This window comes from Ailuropoda melanoleuca, chromosome 2, assembly GCF_002007445.2.
Source record: "Ailuropoda melanoleuca isolate Jingjing chromosome 2, ASM200744v2, whole genome shotgun sequence".
Lineage (NCBI taxonomy): Eukaryota > Metazoa > Chordata > Mammalia > Carnivora > Ursidae > Ailuropoda > Ailuropoda melanoleuca.
Genome location: NC_048219.1, coordinates 190,890,013 through 190,908,976, shown reverse-complemented (window position 1 = coordinate 190,908,976; position 18,964 = coordinate 190,890,013). Strand labels below are relative to the sequence as shown.

The 18,964-nt window shown below is 55.5% G+C and overlaps 1 protein-coding gene and 1 non-coding gene across 6 annotated transcripts in view; one reads left to right on the top strand and one right to left on the bottom strand.

The window, feature by feature from the left end:
- The window catches only part of GPR55 (G protein-coupled receptor 55), a 42,825-nt gene that overhangs the window by 10,277 nt on the left and 13,584 nt on the right, over positions 1-18,964 (top strand). Inside the window, exons 2-3 of one of the 5 annotated variants that reach the window (XM_034655367.1) lie at positions 14,836-14,923; positions 17,681-17,881. In XM_034655367.1, coding sequence (XP_034511258.1) covers positions 17,683-17,881 — 199 coding nt within the window. In that variant the 5' untranslated portion in view covers positions 14,836-14,923; positions 17,681-17,682. Of the gene's footprint in view, positions 1-14,449; positions 14,924-17,680; positions 17,882-18,964 lie in introns of those variants that run through there. The other 4 variants (XM_011222660.3, XM_034655368.1, XM_034655366.1 and 1 more) reach the window with 4 other exon arrangements.
- Positions 6,557-6,663, bottom strand: LOC117801363. The gene has a single exon (XR_004623867.1). It is a non-coding gene; the product is annotated as a U6 spliceosomal RNA (small nuclear RNA).

The following is an 18,964-nucleotide window of genomic DNA, read 5'->3' as shown; positions in this document are numbered from 1 at the left end:
CAGGCACCCTCCTTCCCTTCGAGGCTGGTGGAGGAAGCGGTGCAGGCACCAGCAGCGAGGCCAGGACCTGGGGGGAGGCTCTGGGAGCATCTTATCTGTGCGGGTATCTATCAGCCTTCCGCACCAGGTAGGGCCTGTGGTTGGGATGCAGTCTTCGTTCAGCGCTGAAGAAGGCCGGGGCCGTGCCTGTCGCCAGCGGGGCCTCTAGAAGGAGTCCCTGTGTGACCATAGGCCGTGGGCCTTCTGTGTCCTCTTTGAGGCAGTGGCCTGTTCCTGAGGAGTCGTGATGGGCAAGCCCGAAGAGCATTCGGCTATGTTCTTCCCACTCCCGAGAGAGTCTGATGTCTTGGCTGACATCATGCGGTGCTGAGTCATTCTCGGGGCCCCGACTCACGCACGGCATTCTCACTCTCGCACTGAGGAGGAACTCTCGTGCCGTGGCACAGTCATCTCGGCTGTGGGCTGTGGATGTTTCCCTCTGAACTAACCACAGTGGTTCCGGGAACCGTGTCCCTTCCTATCCCCTCTGCAAGCTTTCTTTCCTTTGCCTCCAAACTTGTGGGGTTTCCCCCGGGGATCCGAGTCTTCAGGCTCATGAGGCCAGGACACATCCCTCATAAACTCAGGTGTGATGCGACCCCAGCGTCTTCATTTTTTCCAGGACTTAACTTTGGTTTTGAGGACCCCAGTCTTGGTTAACTCGGGATTCTGCTCTGTCCCCAGGATTGCATGAGTGTGGGGGTGAGGCTGTGTAGGGAGTGCGGGGCCGGCCAGCCTCCAGTCCTTGGGACTTCTTTGATCCATGCTGAGTGACTTCCACAGAGATGCCCCGGCCCCACGTGGCCATCCGCTCCCACAGGCTGCGTTAACCCGTCCCCATGCCTTCCAGCTTGGACGCCCGACTTCCTCCCCCTCATGAGCTCAGGGTTCCGCCAAGGCCCCTGGTGTAGAGCCCCCAGGGCTGATAGGATGAGGCACCTCCTAGTTTCCCAACCCCCCTTTGGTGCGCGGGAGTCAGACAGGTGCTCCCATGCCAGGCTGGGCCGCTGGGATCTCTGGGAGGCTCGACAGACTGCCCTTGTCTCTACCTGGGCAGGGGGAACAAGACCACCAAGCTCGCTTTCGGATCCCTACACCCTCCCTGGGGCTCTGGTCATACCCTCCCCTTGGGGCTCTGCTCCCTCTGTGGGCACAGAGGAGGCAGGCACGGGGCTCCCTCTCCACGACCTGCTGGCATCTTGGGGTGTTTGCGAGGAGCCCTTATAATGAGGTCAGTGAGGTCAGGAGGGGCGGGGAAGTCAGCGAGGAGCTGGCAGAGGAAAGATGGTGGCCCTGGGGCCTTGAGAATTGTTGCACAGCAGCTCAGAGCCACGGGGTGTGGAGGAGCACGTGACCCGGGGGTGGCCGGAGGGGGTCAGGATTCCTCGGGCATTTGCTAGGAGACAAGGAAAGATCTACAGGAGAGACTTGAGGGTCAGCTGCTCTTGCGAGGAAAGTCCACTAGATCCCCCAAAACAGGGTTCCCTAGTCCTGGTTGTTAAGGTCACAGAAGTTCTAGGAAAAACCATTTGGTCACAAGTGGGAGAGAAGTTGATTCACCCTTGCCCCATCAGGGTTGCCCCTTCCCGGGGTCCAGTCTCCGGTAACATCCATCACTGTCCTGAAGGCTTCTCAAGGTCTGTCCTGGAACCCTGGTAGCATAGGGATGTTACTGTGTGAGCAACGGATGACAGAAGCGGAGAGGTTTCTTCTCAGTTGTCCTTACTACTGGGCCTGGGGGGAGGAAGGTGGGGAAAAGGGGGCAGCCTGGGGCACCCCCTGCCCAGCTCACCACATCCCTGCACAGAGCCCGAGGGCACTCAGCTCTCCAAGCTCTTGCTTCCTGACTCCGCTGTCGCCTCTGGTGCCTTGACCCCCCTCTTCCCGGGCCAGGGATGCCCAGAGACAAACATGGGTCCCCTGTCCTTCGCAGAGAATTCCTGAGTCCAGACATCTTAGAGGCACCTAAGCTCAGGGAGTGGCCGAGCCTCTTGATCCCCCCACGGAGGGTGTGCACAGGGTGGTGGGGCCACGCTTGAACACCAGCCAGCCAGGCTCTCAGACAGTGTCCCTGGAGGGAACCAGCCAGGATGCTGTCCCCCGGTGCCCTGGATGGGGCCTCACACGGGCTGGCTCAGGTTGTAGAGAGGCTCTGCCCTGGGACAAGCACACCTGGTTCCAGCCTGAGAACTGCCTCCCAGGACCCCCACTCAGGGCCTCTTTCCTCATCTTTACGATGGGCATAGTTGAGCTGCAGGCAGGGCTTCCAGGTCTCGCTCTCAAGAATTTTCTGCCTCTGAGGTCACAAGAACCTCAGAAATCCTAAAGCAACAGAGGCAGGCAGATTCCGGAAGCCTGGGTTGGGCTCTCCCCTGTTCCCTGGCAGCAATGAAGGAAAAGCAGCACTACTATTATCCTGCTGCCCCCCAGCCCCACCCCCTTCCCCTCCCCCTTCCCTTGCCCCTTTCCCCTCCCTGCTGCCCTCCAGCCCTGTCTTCTGCTGGCCCCCACCCTGGGTCCCCCAGCTCGCCCAGTCAAGCTCCCACCTCTCACCAGCTTGTCCTCTCCTCCCCTGGAAGCCCACAGGGCCCCCTGTCCCCACAGGTTCCCTGGAGTCCCCTGCTGCCCTCACCCTGCCGGCCTCCCTTCCCTGTCCTGGTCCTGCCTCCCCCCTTTCAGCCTGGCCTCCCTCTCTGCTCTTCACTCTGCCTTTGCCCTGGACCTCCCTCTGGCCCTGGGCTGGCCTCCAGCCACCTGGCCAGACTGCTCAGCTGCCCCTACTCCCCTCCCACCCAGTCACCTCCTCCCCCCATCTCCCCTCCCTTGGGCCAGCCTGCAAACCAGCCCAGGGACCTGACATCCCCACCAGGGGGCACCTGGATCTCTGGGAGCTCTGTGAGTCGGGCAGCTGCTGGACAAGGAGCAGCACATGCCTGGCCTCTGCGGGGCAGCCCTGTGGGCCCTCCAGTGCTCCAGGAAGCCCTTGTCTCCCCAGTGAGTTCTCAGCCACGTGGGGATCTGGCCCGGGTCACCCTGTGGGTGCCCCTCCTCGGGATCAGGCCACAGGCCCAAGAAAACGTGACAAACTGCTCTGTGTCCACACTTGGGCCCCTCCATGCTCTCAGAGTTCCCACTGGGAGGGGGTGGCTGGGCTCAGTGGACTCAGGGTGCCTTTCCCTGCAGGGCTGTTCTTTCCCTGGGGCCAAGCGCTGTCCCCATTGCTCAGAAGGAGCAACGGTGCCCTGTGCCTGGTACTTACCCCATCCCCGAAGCCAGCCTCCCCAGGAGACAGGGACCAGGGCTCCCTTTTGCAGAGGGAGGCTGTGGCAGCGGGAAGAGGGGTGGAGCCCTGCTGGAAGGTGCTGGGCTATGGAGGCCCAGGAGGTGGCGCTGGGACCCTTTGCCAAGCAAACACCCTGCTCACTGTGGGTCCTGGGCCCTCAGAGGGCAGCTGCTTGGCTCTGTAGTTGTAACTGGCCATCAGCGTCCTCCTGGGTCAGGACTGTTCCTGCAGCCTCCCTGGGGGCAGCCAGGGGCTCCTGGGTGTTGTGGGAGAGAGTTCCAGCTAGAGGTGAAGGCTGTCCGGGGGGGGGTGGGGAGCTTCTCTGAGCCTCCTGGGCCTCGTGGCCTCCACACTGTCCTTAACTCCCTTCCCTACAGGCCCCAGTGCAGCCAGGGCTATTCCTGTTTCCCACCCAGGACAGAAGTAGGAAAAGGCTGGACCAGCCGGAAATGGGGGGCACCCATGTTTATACTCTTCTGTCTGTCCGGATGGGCCAGACAGCCTGACCTGTGGTGAACACAACACAGCGGCATGTCCCCCGAGGAAGGTGAGTATTGGCCAAGTACGGGGAGGGACGACCCCCAAGAACCTCCCCGAGGGGGGCACAGCCTGGTGTGGCCAGCATTTAGAATTATACTTCCTTCTGGTCCCTAGACTTCAGTCTTGATAATGGCCTTCCTGTGGGGTGCAAGTTCATGCTCTGAAGACAGACCCTCTGACTGATGCCTCTTCTCTAGGATTTACAGGCCAGGGGAGCCCAGATTCCTCTCATTGCCTTTAGTTTGCAGATGGTTATAAAGTGAATGAGGCCTGCCAGGAAACCCCAACCTTGAGCTCTAAATTCTAATGCCAAGGGCTGGTGGGGAGATGGGCAGGCTGGGAGAACCTGCTCCTGGGAGGCTCTAGCTTCCCCAGCCATCTTCATCCTCCAGGTCCCGTGTGGCAGGAATCTGGAGTGCCCCGTAGGGTAGGGGGACTGGCTCTTTCTGGAGCCCAGCAGGACACTTTGACCCTGGGCCTACTGGACATAGCTCTGAGTGCTGCTGGGTGGGGATGGCAGTCTAGGGAGCTGTCTGGGGGTGGAGTGGGGGGAGTGGTAACCCTTCCCCAGACACACCTCCCTTCCCTGAAGTCCAGATTTCTGTGACCCTGGGGAGCTGGTTAGTCTGGAGGCGACAGTCTTCATAGGACAACAGAAGCGGACCACTTCTGTGAAGATCACCCTAGAGCATTTGCCCTCTTTTTGTTTTGTTTTAAAGATTTTATTTATTTATGTGACAGAGAGACAGCCAACGAGAGAGGGAACACAGCAGGGGAGTGGGAGAGGAAGAAGCAGGCTCCCAGCAGAGGAGCCCGATGTGGGACTCGATCCCGGAACGCCGGGATCACGCCCTGAGACGAAGGCAGACGCTTAACGACTGCGCTACCCAGGCGCCCCCTCTTTTTGGTTTGGAAACTTCTCTGGGAAACATCTGGTGCTTGTTATGCCCAGGCTCCAAATCACCTCAGACCTGTGGACCTTCCCCTCTCGCTATGACCTGGGACACCTTCTGCTCCCCTGGCACCAGCATCTCAGACAGGCTGACAAGAACAGAGCTGGGCAATGTTCTCCCAAGTCAGGAAACTAATGACCCAACTCCTTGGATCCATGGGAAAGGGACTCTGTCACCCAGAGCACCCCAGGCTCCTGCCCGGGGCAGTAGTAAGCACTGGGTTCTCAGAGGCTCAGCCAGGCCCCTGGGGCTAAGAAAGGGCTCATTGTTAGCTGGTCCATCACTGTCCATCTTGCACACTTGTCCTCTTAAGACAAGCTTCCAAGATGCACAATGCTTCCAACCTCAGGTGGTGAGATGGGAGTCATGTCGTAGCCCACTTTCCTTCCTAAGTGCTAGTTGGGGGCAACATTTAATGAACCCTTAAGAAAGGTCGGGCCCTCGTGCTTTAACTGGAAGTTGTTTACTGAGACCCGGAAGAGATGCAGCTGAAATCAAGGTTCTCATGAACAAATGATTGGACTTGGAGGCCATATTTCCTCCAACCAAAATGGTGCCCTTCATTGGCTCAAGAGGAATGAAAAGAAACAAGGGCATGAGATCCTATGAAGAGCTTATGGCTGCCCTGTGCCATGGCGGGTGGCTGGGTATAAGGGCCCAGACCTCCTCCAAGCCCTCCCCTTTGCCTACTGCTCTGAATTCTGCAGAGTTTCGTAGTTTCCAGAGCGGGTAGAATTAAGCCAAGAGAGTATCTAGAATCTTTGCTTACTCTCCTCCCAATTCCAGTATCCCCAGCACCAGCTAAGCTGCCCCGCCTTTCCTTCCCTCAGATGAGATGCCCTCAGGAAATAGCGAATAGTTTCCAAAGCAATAGAAATACTTGTTCAAACCATTTCATAGAAAAACGGGACAAAAGGCTCAGGTATGCAGGACTGGCTCAACCATCTTTTGGTCATCTGGTTATAGAAAGAGAGCTTTGATTGTACTTCTTACATATTTTAGAAAGAGTAAACCGCATTACGTGGTCTATTGTAAAGAAAACCGATCCCGTATGAAGCCCATCCCGACAGCCTCACTCCCCAGTGGCTGTTCAGAAGGTCCTTGCCTGGCCAGCTTTTTATGTGAGGTGTTACATGACCCCCCCGCCCCCATTATTAATATGAGAAATGACTCATCAAATTTTAAAGGATTCAAACATCTGGTCAATTCTCTGTTTTATTTGGTGATTTCAAACTATGCTACATAGTTTACGGATTTTGAGAAATTAGCATTGATGTTCTCCTACGTGAGGACTTTTGCCACGTGATACTTTTTTTTTTTTTTTGAACAAGTCAGGGCAAGGCTTTTCTTTTTTTTTTTTTTTAATTTTAATGATTTTTTATTATACTATGTTAGTCACCATACAGTACATCCCCAGATTCCGATGTAAAGTTCGATGATTCATTAGTTGCGTATAACACCCAGTGCACCATGCAATACGTGCCCTCCTTACTACCCATCACCAGCCTATCCCATTCCCCCACCCCCCTCCCTTCTGAAGCCCCAGTTTGTTTCTCAGAGTCCATAGTCTCTCATGCTTCATTCCCCCTTCTGATTACCCCCCCTTTCTTTATCCCTTTCTTCCTAGTTCTTATGTTCCATAGATGAGAGAAAGCATATGATAATTGTCTTTCTCTGCTTATTTCCCTTAGCATTATCTCCTCCAGTGCCGTCCATGTTGCAGCAAATGTTGAGAACTCGAAAAAATATGAAACGCTTCACAAATTTGCGTGTCATCCTTGTGCAGGGGCCAAGCTAATCTTCTCTGTATCGTTCCAATTTTAGTCTATGTGCTGCCGAAGCGAGCACAGGGCAAGGCTTTTCAATGGCTCACATTGTTACCCAGAACCACGCGCAAAAAATTACAAATTATTATGTACTACGTTTTTATTTAATGTTTCCGGTCTATGTCGTAAGGCCTAACTTAGAATCACGGCCATCTTATTCAAGGAAACCAATTTAAAATTTGTTAAATTTGGGCGCCTGGGTGGCTTAGTCGGTTAAGCGTCTGCCTTCGGCTCAGGTCGTGATCACAGGGTCCTGGGTTCGAGCTCCGCATCAGGCCCCCTGCTCAGTGGGGAGCCTGCTTCTCCCACTCCCTCTACTGTTTCCCCTGCTTGTGTCCTCTGGCTCTCTGCCAAATAAATAAATACGATCTTTTAAAAAAGTGTTAAATTTGTGTTTAATTTATTAACACTTGTTTTAAACTTTATTTTATTTTATTTTTTTAAAAGATTTTATTTATTTATGTGACAGAGAGACAGCCAGCGAGAGAGGGAACACAGCAGGGGAGTGGGAGAGGAAGAAGCAGGCTCCCAGCAGAGGAGCCCGATGTGGGACTCCATCCCGGAACACCGGGATCACGCCCTGAGCCGAAGGCAGACGCTTAACGACTGCGCTACCCAGGCGCCCCTGTTTTAAAATTTATTAATAGACTTGGGAGACTAGAGAGGCAAAAGGAAAACCAGGGAAACATTTTTTGGCCTAGGAGACCTGGCTCAGTTTAGACCAGAGTTATTACTTATAGAAGAGGAATCATCATAAATATTGATTACTTACCACTTAGGCTCCAGCCAAGCCACCTAATAAGCCCAGGGTAGCTTGGCTGGTAAATAAGGTTCCAGTAATTCATTTTGTGTTATGACAAGCTTTGGCCAATTTATCTTTCTGGATCATGCTGGACTCAAAGTTTTTATAGACAGTGGATTTCCATAAGCTGAAACTTACTACTGGATGCTTTGCTGGGTGCTCTGGGTGGGTAGGGTCTCTAAAGGCATCGCTGTCAATTAATGTTCTTGATTTCCCCTCCCAAGATTTAGTACTGGCTCCGCCTCACCTTCCAGGCTCCTTCACATGTCGGCTAGCCCTTTGCCTTGACCCTTCCTTTGTCTTTTGTGACTTGTAGGTCGTGCCTCTGACCTTTCTGTCTTCATGAGTTCCAATCTTTCCACCAACCCGTTTACTAGTTCTCTTCCCTGGAGTTAGCTCCTTGATTTTTTTTCTTACACTATGAATTATTTCCTACAAACCCGCAAGCTTCCTCCATCATCCTTACCCTGATCACTCCCCCTTCTATATCTCTGTGGACAGTGGGTGGCATTTTGGGGTACCCCAAACCCTTGAGTCCAAAGTGGAACTGCTTCCCCGCCCCCAGCCTAGTCCCGAAGCCCATGCTGCATCTCCTTGTGAATTCCCCCATGACCCACCTAGTCCCAGTGTCAGCAGCTCAGAGCCGCTGTTGGTCTACTAACCATATCCTTGTTTCATTCTGGTCCCCTGGTCTCCATTTTTCCTTCTATGTCTCCTCCACCCCCAGTTCAGGCACCATCTACTCCAAGAAGCCTTAGAGTCTAAAGAAAGTTTTATTCATCTGTGTATTCCCAATGGTGTGCACACGGCAGGCCATCAACTTTGACAGGGAATTGCAATATCATGTAAAACTGGAAGTTTCCAAAATGGCAAATTAGCAAGAGTGTGTCCTCAGCATCACACTCGATAAGCCGGATTCCTCCTGCTTCTACAAAGAGGGCATCTCTGAAAGCTGCAGATGGTGACCTTATTCCCCGTGGCTAGCCAGATGTAATTTTTATTGGCCCATTTTGCAGAAGTCTAGGGAAAGAGAATTTCGTCCCATCACTTGCATTTTCTTTCCTGTTTCTCACTATCAACTGTTAGTTTATTCACATCGCTGTAATCCTTGCAAAAAATTCCATCCAAGTTTATTTCCTTAAAGCTATGGTGTAGCTTATGTATTGTTCTGTGTTGCTAAAAGTCAAATACAATTTTTTTCACGCAAGATACATCATAATCAACCAAATGTCTCACCTTCGTAAGCACTGCATTGTTCATTTGTCATATGAATTCTCCATAAGAGTCGTTCCTTAGTTGTTTTGATCGGGTTTGGGACTCTTCGAGAACCAAAAGACTTTTGGAATGCAACCTGCAGGGATATGTTCAAATTCTCCAACTGCATCCTGAGGTGGTCGGAGGTCGGGGGGCTTTCCCCTGGCCCGTGGGCCGCCATGAGTAAACTGAATTGAGCCACATGGCAGGAAGGTGAACCTTCCTGTCGCTGTCACTGGCGCAGGCCAAATTTCCCCCTGGCTCCGTCCTCTCTGGGTGTCTCTTGAAGGATCTGCCACCTTTTCTCCTGCTAAGGGCTCTGGGCATGGGGTGCTTGGGACACCAGGACTGTGGTCGTGCGGAGGGACAGGAGGCCGTGACAGAGCTCCAAAGGATCTAAGTGTGGTTCAGGGCTGTGCCATCTGAGAGCGTTAGCTCTGTGTGTGTGTGTGTGTGTGTGTGTGTATGGGGGAATAAGCGTGTGTGTGTGTGTCCTTGCAGGTGTGTGTGTGGGGGTTGGTCCTTGTGTCTCTGCACCTGTATCTTTGATAAGTGTGTGTGTGTTTCTAGGTTAGGGTACGTCCCTGGGTGTGTATGTGTGTGAGGGGGTAAATGCCCATGTGTGTCATGGGTGTGTGCGCACCTCAGGGTGGGTGTACATAATTCTGGCTGTGAGCCCGTGAGGTTCTGAGGAAAGACTACAACACTGGGCACAGGTATTCTGGACTCAGGGACTGAATAATTGGGCAAAGCCCCCTTTTATGGCAAGGCCGTATGCTCCCCATTTGCGGGCTGCTAGGAGCCCATTAAGAAGGACAGACTTCCGGACAGAGAAAATAATGAGCAGACATGTGGAGTCCCATCAGCCTTCACCACCTGGGCCCCTCATCCCCACAGGCGGCTGAGCTGGAGGGGGGAGAGGCTGCCTGTCCCAGGGACCCCACACTTTAGTCTCCATAGCCCCACTTCGTGTAACCTGAAGCTGCTTCTCTGGTATGTTCCAGACATTCCCACAGGCTGAGGACCAAGTCGAGCCCCAGGTAACACACAGCCCCTTTGTGGTGGCGCTGGGAGGCTTTTCTCGGAAATGTGGTTCCCTGTGGTGTTGAACCGGGGTGCCTGCCAGCCATCTGTGAGGCCAAGAGGAAGAGCGCCTGTCCCACCCCAGGCGTTTGCTCTCAGACCCCGGGGTCTCTGCAGGGAGGGCTCCCGCGTGTGCTCATCTGTCCAGGCAGAGGGAAGGAGGGACCCATGGGCCTCCCGGCAGCCAAAGAGTGTCAGGCCATCCTGGATACAGGCAGCTAGAAGCAGGGACCCTGTGGGGAGAGAAACCCTCAGACTGAGGACAGGGCCAGTCCCCAGAGCTTCCTCACCGACCCGTGGTGGCCAGCTCGGCCATGTTTGTCAGGGACTGTCCTGGAGGTCCCCATAGCCCTGGGCACCCAGGATAGTTGGTCACCCTCACCCCAGCCCAGGTAGCATTGGGGTCTCCTGACAGGAAGCTGCCTCTTGCCCTGAAGTATCCTTGCTGAGTGCATTGGTTGGGGACCAAGGATATGGGTAAATCTGGGGATTTTGCTCACCAGCCTCAGACCGGCCGGGCCTGGGTGGTCCTGCTGCATTTGGCCAGTGTCCACCTTCCCGCCACCAGGAACATGGGGCTGGGGCTTTCGGTGGAAGATTCAGGCTGTGAAGAGCTGTGGGTCACCTCAGTTTGGTCTCCAGACCTACCTCCCCGAGGTCCTGGGGCAGAAAAACCCAGTGAAGCCGGGGAGTGGGGGATGGGTGGGATGGGAGGATTGGAAGTTGCTGAGAGAGTGGCTGGGGACCAAATATTGAACTTGAGACTGTTGCACGGCTTTCGGTGAGAGAAGTGCAGAGAGGTCCTGGGCCTTTAGAAAACCGAGGTTTTGTGATTCTAGAGTCAGGGCTGGGTTAGAAGCCACTGAGTTCTGTCGTCAGAGGAGGAAGGCAATCAGCCTTTTGTGTAAAATGTTTCAGAGGAGAGATAGCCAGGGTGGCGAAGGGTCTCCCTTAACAGGTGGCCCCAGTCCCGAGGCCAGTGCCCCAGGAGAGTACATGAGCTGTTGGCACTGAAAGGGAGATTACGAGGTGGACAAGGAAAGTGCCTGACCCCGGGGGCAACATGGGCAGGCAAGGTGGGTGGGAACAGGACGGGCTGACCAGAGCCCCTCTGGGGGCGCTGGATGCTTTATCGTTGCTGTAGGCATGACCTCAGAAACCAAAGTCAGGGACTTCTGAGGCCAAGCTTGGATAGGGAAGACCTGGTAATACTTGCCCTGAAGTACCCAGACAACCCTTCCTCCCCCTCCCTGCAAGCCTCCAGGCCCCAGCACCTGGAGGTGCTCCACCCCTCCTCCCGCTGCCACAGCCTCCCTCTGCCAAAGGGAGCCCTGGTCCCTGTCTCCTGGGGAGGCTGGCTTCGGGGATGGGGTAAGTACCAGGCACAGGGCACCGTTGCTCCTTCTGAGCAATGGGGACAGCGCTTGGCCCCAGGGAAAGAACAGCCCTGCAGGGAAAGGCACCCTGAGTCCACTGAGCCCAGCCAACCCCTCCCAGTGGGAACTCTGAGAGCATGGAGGGGCCCAAGTGTGGACACAGAGCAGTTTGTCACGTTTTCTTGGGCCTGTGGCCTGATCCCGAGGAGGGGCACCCACAGGGTGACCCAGGCCAGACCCCCACGTAGCTGAGAACTCACTGGGGAGACGAGGGCTTCCTGGAGCACTGGAGGGCCCACAGGGCTGCCCCGCAGAGGCCAGGCATGTGCTGCTCCTTGTGCCCAGCAGCTGCCCGACTCACAGAGCTCCCAGAGATCCAGGTGCCCCCTGGTGGGGATGTCAGGTCCCTGGGCTGGTTTGCAGGCTGGCCCAAGGGAGGGGAGATGGGGGGAGGAGGTGACTGGGTGGGAGGGGAGTAGGGGCAGCTGAGCAGTCTGGCCAGGTGGCTGGAGGCCAGCCCAGGGCCAGAGGGAGGTCCAGGGCAAAGGCAGAGTGAAGAGCAGAGAGGGAGGCCAGGCTGAAAGGGGGGAGGCAGGACCAGGACAGGGAAGGGAGGCCGGCAGGGTGAGGGCAGCAGGGGACTCCAGGGAACCTGTGGGGACAGGGGGCCCTGTGGGCTTCCAGGGGAGGAGAGGACAAGCTGGTGAGAGGAGGGAGCTTGACTGGGCGAGCTGGGGGACCCAGGGTGGGGGCCAGCAGAAGACAGGGCTGGAGGGCAGCAGGGAGGGGAAAGGGGCAAGGGAAGGGGGAGGGGAAGGGGGGGGCTGGGGGCAGCAGGATAATAGTAGTGCTGCTTTTCCTTCATTGCTGCCAGGGAACAGGGGAGAGCCCACCCCAGGCTTCCGGAATCTGCCTGCCTCTGTTGCTTAGGATTTCTGAGGTTCTTGTGACCTCAGAGGCAGAAAATTCTTGAGAGCGAGACCTGGAAGCCCTGCCTGCAGCTCAACTATGCCTATCGTAGAGATAAGGAAACTGAGGCCTTGCGGGGGGCTGGGGGAGGCTGGGAGGCAGTGCTCGGGCTGGTACCAGATGGACTTTTTGGCAGGGAGCCAGAAAGAGGTGGGATCAGGGAATGGTGTGCAGAGTCCTGGATCAGGCTGGTGGGCAGGAGTCAGCAAGAGAGCCAGGCTGCACACACATCTGGGCAGCTGGAAGAGGCTGGACCTTTGGCTGGAGACTGTCCTGGTTGTTGCCATCTTCTGGAGTTGGGAACTCTGAGGGCGTTTGCACGAGCCTGGGGACCCTTCATCTCGTGCATTTTCATACTCATGTTCTCTGTATTTAGCAGAGGTGTAGATCTAATTATTTTGATGAATACTGAAAACTTTCCCTTCCATAATAGCTTTGTCTTCATACAACATCCCATGCCTCATGTAACAGAATTTAATGTACTTTTACAGAAGTCTCTGCAGTTGTAAAATGATTTAATGCATAAATGAAGCCTCTGGTCACTTTAGAACAAGTACCCACCCAATACACGAATAATTTTCTACCTTCAAAATCAACAAGTAGGGGATGAATTTCTTTCTTTCTTTTTTTTTTTTTTAAAGATTTTGTTTATTTATTTGACAGAGAGACAGCCAGCAAGAGAGGGAACACAAGCAGGGGGAGTGGGAGAGGAAGAAGCAGGCTCATAGCAGAGGAGCCTGATGTGGGGCTCGATCCCAGAACGCCGGGATCACGCCCTGAGCCAAAGGCAGATGCTTAAGCTTAACCGCTGTGCCACCCAGGCGCCTCAGGGGATGAATTTCTGCTCCTGTGACATCTGCTGACATTTTCTGTGCCCTGCGGACACCCCTTGTCAACAGCAGTGACAACTGGAGGGAGGGAGGACCGTCCCCTGAGGAGACAGGTGGGATGGGCTGCAGGTGGGGGTGAATTCCCCTAAGCCGCAGAAACACCTTGGAGTTGTTGGTGGGGCGCAGACGGCACTGGTTTGAGGACAAGGAGTCCGAGGTTCAGGCCTGACTAGCCAGATTTTCTCTCTCAAGTTGGAGGCAAAGCTGTGGAGGATGTGGGGAGCGGGGGTGGGACTGACCTCGTGCCAGGAAAGGGGTTCTGGAGCTCCCCGACCGCCAGTTTGAGTGCGACCTTTTCCGACCCCAGCTCTGCTCTGTGCTCCTGCGGCGCCTGTGGGTTCCTGCATGGACCTGCTGCACCCCAGCTTCCCCATCTGTAAATGAGGCTAATGATCGTCTACACGTCGTAGGCGGTTTGGAGAAGGAACTGATTTTACTTATAAAGTGAGCCTCCTGCTGACTGATCCTTAGGACTCTTGATATTTTCAATGGTGGAAGGTGCTGTCGCTGTCATTAATGAGGTCTCCTTGCAGGGCTGGGGTGGTAGCGGTGGAGACTGAGCCCAGCTGGGCAGGAAGGGCCGGTATTCCATGACAATGAGTCAGCCCAGGTGGAGGACTCCACGTCTGGGGGCAGGAGGCCCTCGGGGCAAAGGGCTTTTGCACGAGAATGAGAGTGTTGCCTTCACCCCTAGAGAGAAGTTGGGGGTGCCTGGGACCCCTCCCCCCCAGCTCTGACCTGCCAGGTGCTTGGTATTGGAGAAGCCTTTTTTTATCCTCCAACCTAGGATTTAAATAAAATATCAAAGATTTCCAGGAAGGAAATGAATACCGTAGTTTAACTGTGGCCGAGTGAAGACACACACGTTATTGAAGTGCCCAAGACAGCTTATGGGAACAAAGGACGTCCTCTGACACCCGAATGGACAATTGCCAGGCGTCAAAACAAATATAAATACGTGTGCATGTGGGGGAGGGGTGGGAAGGCGTTGTGGGGAGAAAATGCTCACAAAAAACTCGGTAGACATTTAATAACGGAAGTGTGAAGGAGAATATTACACACCCGAAGGACACGTGGGCTAGAGACTTAGTACCCTTGCTGCAAAAGGAAACATGAAGAGAAAAATATTTCAGAAGGATCCACCCTTCCCAACCCCCCACACGTCCCTAGGAAACATTCAAGTGCAACCCCCAGCTGTGGCCTCTGACAGGTGCCAAGTTGCCCAGGGCCCAGGCAGGAGCGGCAGGGGGCCCTGGTTGCCAGGTGGGAGCAGAGGAACATCCTGGAAGCTCCTTCCACCCCCACGGGGCATGGGCAAGCCTAGACTAAAGAAGCCCTTTTGTCACCCTGGGGGGGTGCTCTACTTAGAGCTCTGAGAGGCTCCGAGGCTCCCTGGAAGTGGGGGGTCTTTCCGATATAAGTCACAGAACCTCTCCCGAGTTCAGCAGGAGTGGAAGCTTTGCATGTCCATCTTTTCCAGAAGCCCGTGGTCTTTACAACCTTCACGGGGAAGGGCCCCCTCTGCATGCTGTGCAAGTCCCACCTCTGGCTTGAAGACAGCTTTTGCTCAGAGGGACTTCGGGGCCGCATCAGGGCCATACATGGCCGCAGGCAGGATGATATGGGGAGTGGGGAGCTCCGAAAATGACTTCCTGAAGTGGCAGTGGTGGGGACAGAAGGAAAGCCCACACCCAGCTGTCTGAGAGTCCAGAGCTTTATGCCTTAACCTCACCGCTACATTTCCAGTGAGAGCCGGAGGGGGCGTGTGGGAGGGGAAGGGGTGAGGTCTAAAGGGTTGCTGTCCCCCCTTCCCCCCCCAGGTGTTTTACTCCACCTCGCCTTGACGTGGATGCTGTCAGCTGCCCTGTGCCCACTTTCAAGAAGGCTGAACGTTTTCAGTGTCTACAGGTGACTATTAGGGTCCCGCTGTCTTTTGGAGCAACTAGGGGGCGGCATGGGGAGGCATGGGGGGGGCGTCGGGGACTTGGTTCAGGCCCCAGGAAAGCGCCTCATTTCTGCTCCTGTGGAGTCTTGCAGGCTGAAGGCATAGGGCGGGCTTGGGGACAGAACCGTGGAGAGCCTGGAGGTTTGGCTCAGAGGGCGGGAGGGCACAAAGGGGCGGAACCCATTGCCCTCTCCCTGCCTTTCCAGACTCAGTTTCTCTGTTGAGGCCTCCTCTTATTTCTGGGACCCCACCCTCGGCAAAGAGGAAGGTCCTGTTCTTTATGTTGCTTTTTTTCCAAAGACCCTTGAGGCTGACATAATGTCAGGGGGGCTGGGGGACTCAGTGCCATCAAGTACCGGCCACTTGCCAGGTGCATTCACACCCCTGTCGGACCAGCTCCTGAAAGGAGTTTTTGAGAGAGGTGCTGCTGTCTGTCTGGGTCCCCACGGCCTGGGACAGACAGTGATCAACAGATACTTGTTAATTGAAGGAATGTGTGGCTGCAATTTATGGAAGTTAGGCGACGAGCCAAGTTTACAGAACAGCTCCAGAGGGCATGGCTCTCACTGGCATCAGGCTGCCTCCGATGATGGCGACCCTTCTCTCAGACACGCCCGTCCCATCCCGATTCCTTCCTGTTTCTGCTGTTGCCCTCCCCCAACCCTGACCCTGGCACCTGAGGGAGTCTTTCCTGTGTCCAGTCCCTGAACTCCCATCCCACCGGGGCTGGTCCTGATTTGGATAGGTGTGAGAAGAAAAGCATTACACTGTTCCAGAACTTTCTCTTTGATGGGATGACTTCCAGTCCATTGCATTTGTTCCCTTGGTCCTCTGAGCACCCCTGCCCATCTCCGGTCTGGCCAGCCCTCCAGCCTCAGCTCCTGCTGGTCCCCCCCATACCCAGGCTTCAGCTGCACAGAGACTCCTGGCCCTCACCCAAGACATCTTGTTTCTCCCTCCTCCTGTCTGCACTTCTCTGTGCTTCTAGCATCTTCTGTCCCCACTTCGTCCCTTGTCCCTGGTCCCTGAGCAGCTCCCCCGTGGTGGGGTTGGGGGCATCCTGCACTTCTCTGGCCCAGCTCTGACGCCCTGTGATGCCCCCAGTGGGCAAGCCTGGAGGAGATGCCCCAACGAGTGCAGGGAGAACCCTAATCACTAAGGGAGCAAATTAAAGCAACAACAGAAGGCGGTGTAGTGAGTCCCCCGCTCTTTAGCAAACCCAGTCAAAGTGGCTTGTTCCTCGTCCTACACGGAAGTGGCTCGTGGAGCTCAGATGCTGCTCAGGACATTGGTCAAGTGGGACGCACGAGCCCCCTACTCTGGGCTTCCCAGCTGGTGGGCGGGCAGGACCCCCTCCCTCCATCCCCCCAGGCTCCCAGAGTCTCTGGTTTGTTCTGGAAGATGAGAGCGTGGGCAAGACCAGGGGGCCTGGTTCTGGGAGGTTAGAGAAGAAAGAAAAAAGTCTTCATATTTGTGACTCCCCAGGGCCGGGTGGGAGCAGGGTCAGGAGGTGAGCTGGAGGGGCAGCCTAGAGCCATACGCGGGGCCTTGGGCAAGTCTCTGCCTGGCCTACCCCTTAGGAGAGTCTCTCTGGCCCACGTGCTCTCCTGCGGGGTGTCACCGTCCTGCCCTTGATGAGGGTCATTAGCAAAGCTGTTCAAGAGAGAGAGGGTGAGACATGGCTTGTGTGCAGAATGGCCCACGTAGAACTCAATCTTTTGTGTTAAAAGAGGGTGAAAATAAGAACACATGTGGACGTGTGTTGGTCCAGACCCTCTGGAAGACGCTGTCGTCAGTGGTACCCTGAGGGGCAGGTGGACACTGGATTGCGGGAGGTGGGGGGGAGGGCGGGGGGGGCAGAGACGTCTTCCTGTGTGTTTACCGATGTATTTGAACCAGGTGCATGTACTCCAAATTTTAGATAGGAAACAAGAGCAGTACGACAGAAATATTCATTACAAAGGAGAAGATAGCCAGAGTGGGAGGTGGGCGAGGCTCCCTTCCACGAGGGGCAGAGTGGGGCCCCTCAGTGCTGACCCCTCCCAGGCCTGCTGGGGGCCTGCAGCGGGGAGTGAACTTGGTTCTGCCTGTAGCACAAGCACAGGCATGATCAGAGTCACAGTGACAACTTAAAAGGGTGTCACAGTCGGGTCTGTCAATCCCTTCACCCAAGGATGGGGAGCCCATGCTCTGGAGGGCCAGGTGACCTCTCCACAGTCACACACAGCTGCTATTTCTGCAGAAATGACCATATACTGAGATAAATCACCCAGACCCACTTCGGGGAGTTTCTATTCCTCTAGATACCGAGAGTCACAGCACGCCCGGCCTGTAAAAATAGCCCATGCTTTGGTCTCTCATGGGATCTCCTGGTCCCTATACCCCTCCTACATGTGGGCAGCAGTCCCGCGTCCTAAAGCCCCGATGGGCTGGATACTGGCTGTCCCCTGATACTGGCTGTCTCTGGGTGATGCCTGACTTTTCCACGGGCTTCTTAACACCTCTGCGAACACCCCGTGCTCTTTGCACCCCCACAGCCCCCACCCTCTTTTTGGAAGCTGAGTGAGCACAAGAGGTGACAGGAGGGAGACCTTCTTCCTTGAAGCACGCCCCCCTGCCCCATTCTGGTTCTACTGGGTGGGGAGGGACCCCTGCAAGGCCCCTCTCCAAACCGAGAGAAGAGGCACTTTTCTCATCTTGGTCCCACCCCCTAATTTCAGCGATGAGGAAGCTGAGCACCAGAGAGGGAAGTGGCTCTCTCCGGAACAGCAAGCTGGTGACCAAACCGGGAGGACAAATGACATCTCGCAGCTCACTCAGCTGCCCCGGACCCCAAGCAGGTAACAGCCCCCCACTGGGGGGGCCACTTACAAAAACCGAGGCACAGAGCCATGGACTGACCTGGCTTTCCCGGATGGCAGGTAACTTTCCTGAGGCCAGTGGCGCCTCCGTGGTCTGGGTTCTGTCCAGACCTGCCCAGACCCAGTGTCCCTGATGGCCGGAGCGCCAGCAGCCCAGCAGGCCCCACGAGTCTCCGTGAAAATAGCAACAGCAGGCAGAAGACTGGTTGGCTCCTGATCTTAGTGACATCTTCTACGAACCCTCAATTTCCTCTTGATCTGACTCAGGGTTGCAGCTTCTTGCTGGGGTGGGGAACCCTCACGGTACGTAGCCCAGGAGCCTTCCCCAGGGGAGCTCGGCTTGCGTGCCATCACCTCCTGTGGGCCCGCTGTCCTGGAACCCGGCCTGGAAATCACCCACCGCCCAAGATGACACACTGGCAGGAATCACCCAACAGCCCCCGAGCCACAGGCTCCAGGCAGCTGGGCTTGGGAGCCCGGGCCAGACACTTACCAGCTGTGTAAACGTCCCGGGCCTCGATGTACCTCTCTGGAGAATGGGAGCAATGATGGTTTTTCCCTCATGGGGCTCTTGAGAGCAGTAAGTGATGGAAGTGCTTGATAGTGCAGGAAGCAAATGGGCAGCTTTGGGGCGCCTGGGTGGCACAGTCGTTAAGCGTCTGCCTTTGGCTCAGGGCGTGATCCCAGTGTTCTGGGATCGAGCCCCGCATCGGGCTCCTCCGCTGGGAGCCTGCTTCTCCCTCTCCCACTCCCCCTGCTTGTGTTCCCTCTTTCGCTGGCTGTCTCTCTGTCAGATAAATAAATAAAATCTTTTAAAAAAGAAAATGGGCAGCTTTGACAGCTCTTGCGTATTAGAACTGGGTTATTCCCCGTGTGCACCCCTATGGCACACTGACAACTGGCTGCACTTGGCTACCGTAGGGGAATCACCTCCGGTGATGCAGGTGGATCGGGAAGTAGGCATTTGAAGGAGGGATGAGGTTCTTAGGAGGGAAGATGAGAGTCTGAGGAGAAAGAAGAGATGTTAAGTGGAACCGGGCATGCCAGAAAGTGGGGAAGGGGGCGCAGGGAGCTCCTGGATATACTGGATGCTCCCGCTGGTGATGCTGATCCTGGGATGGGGGTGGGAAGATACAGGAGAGC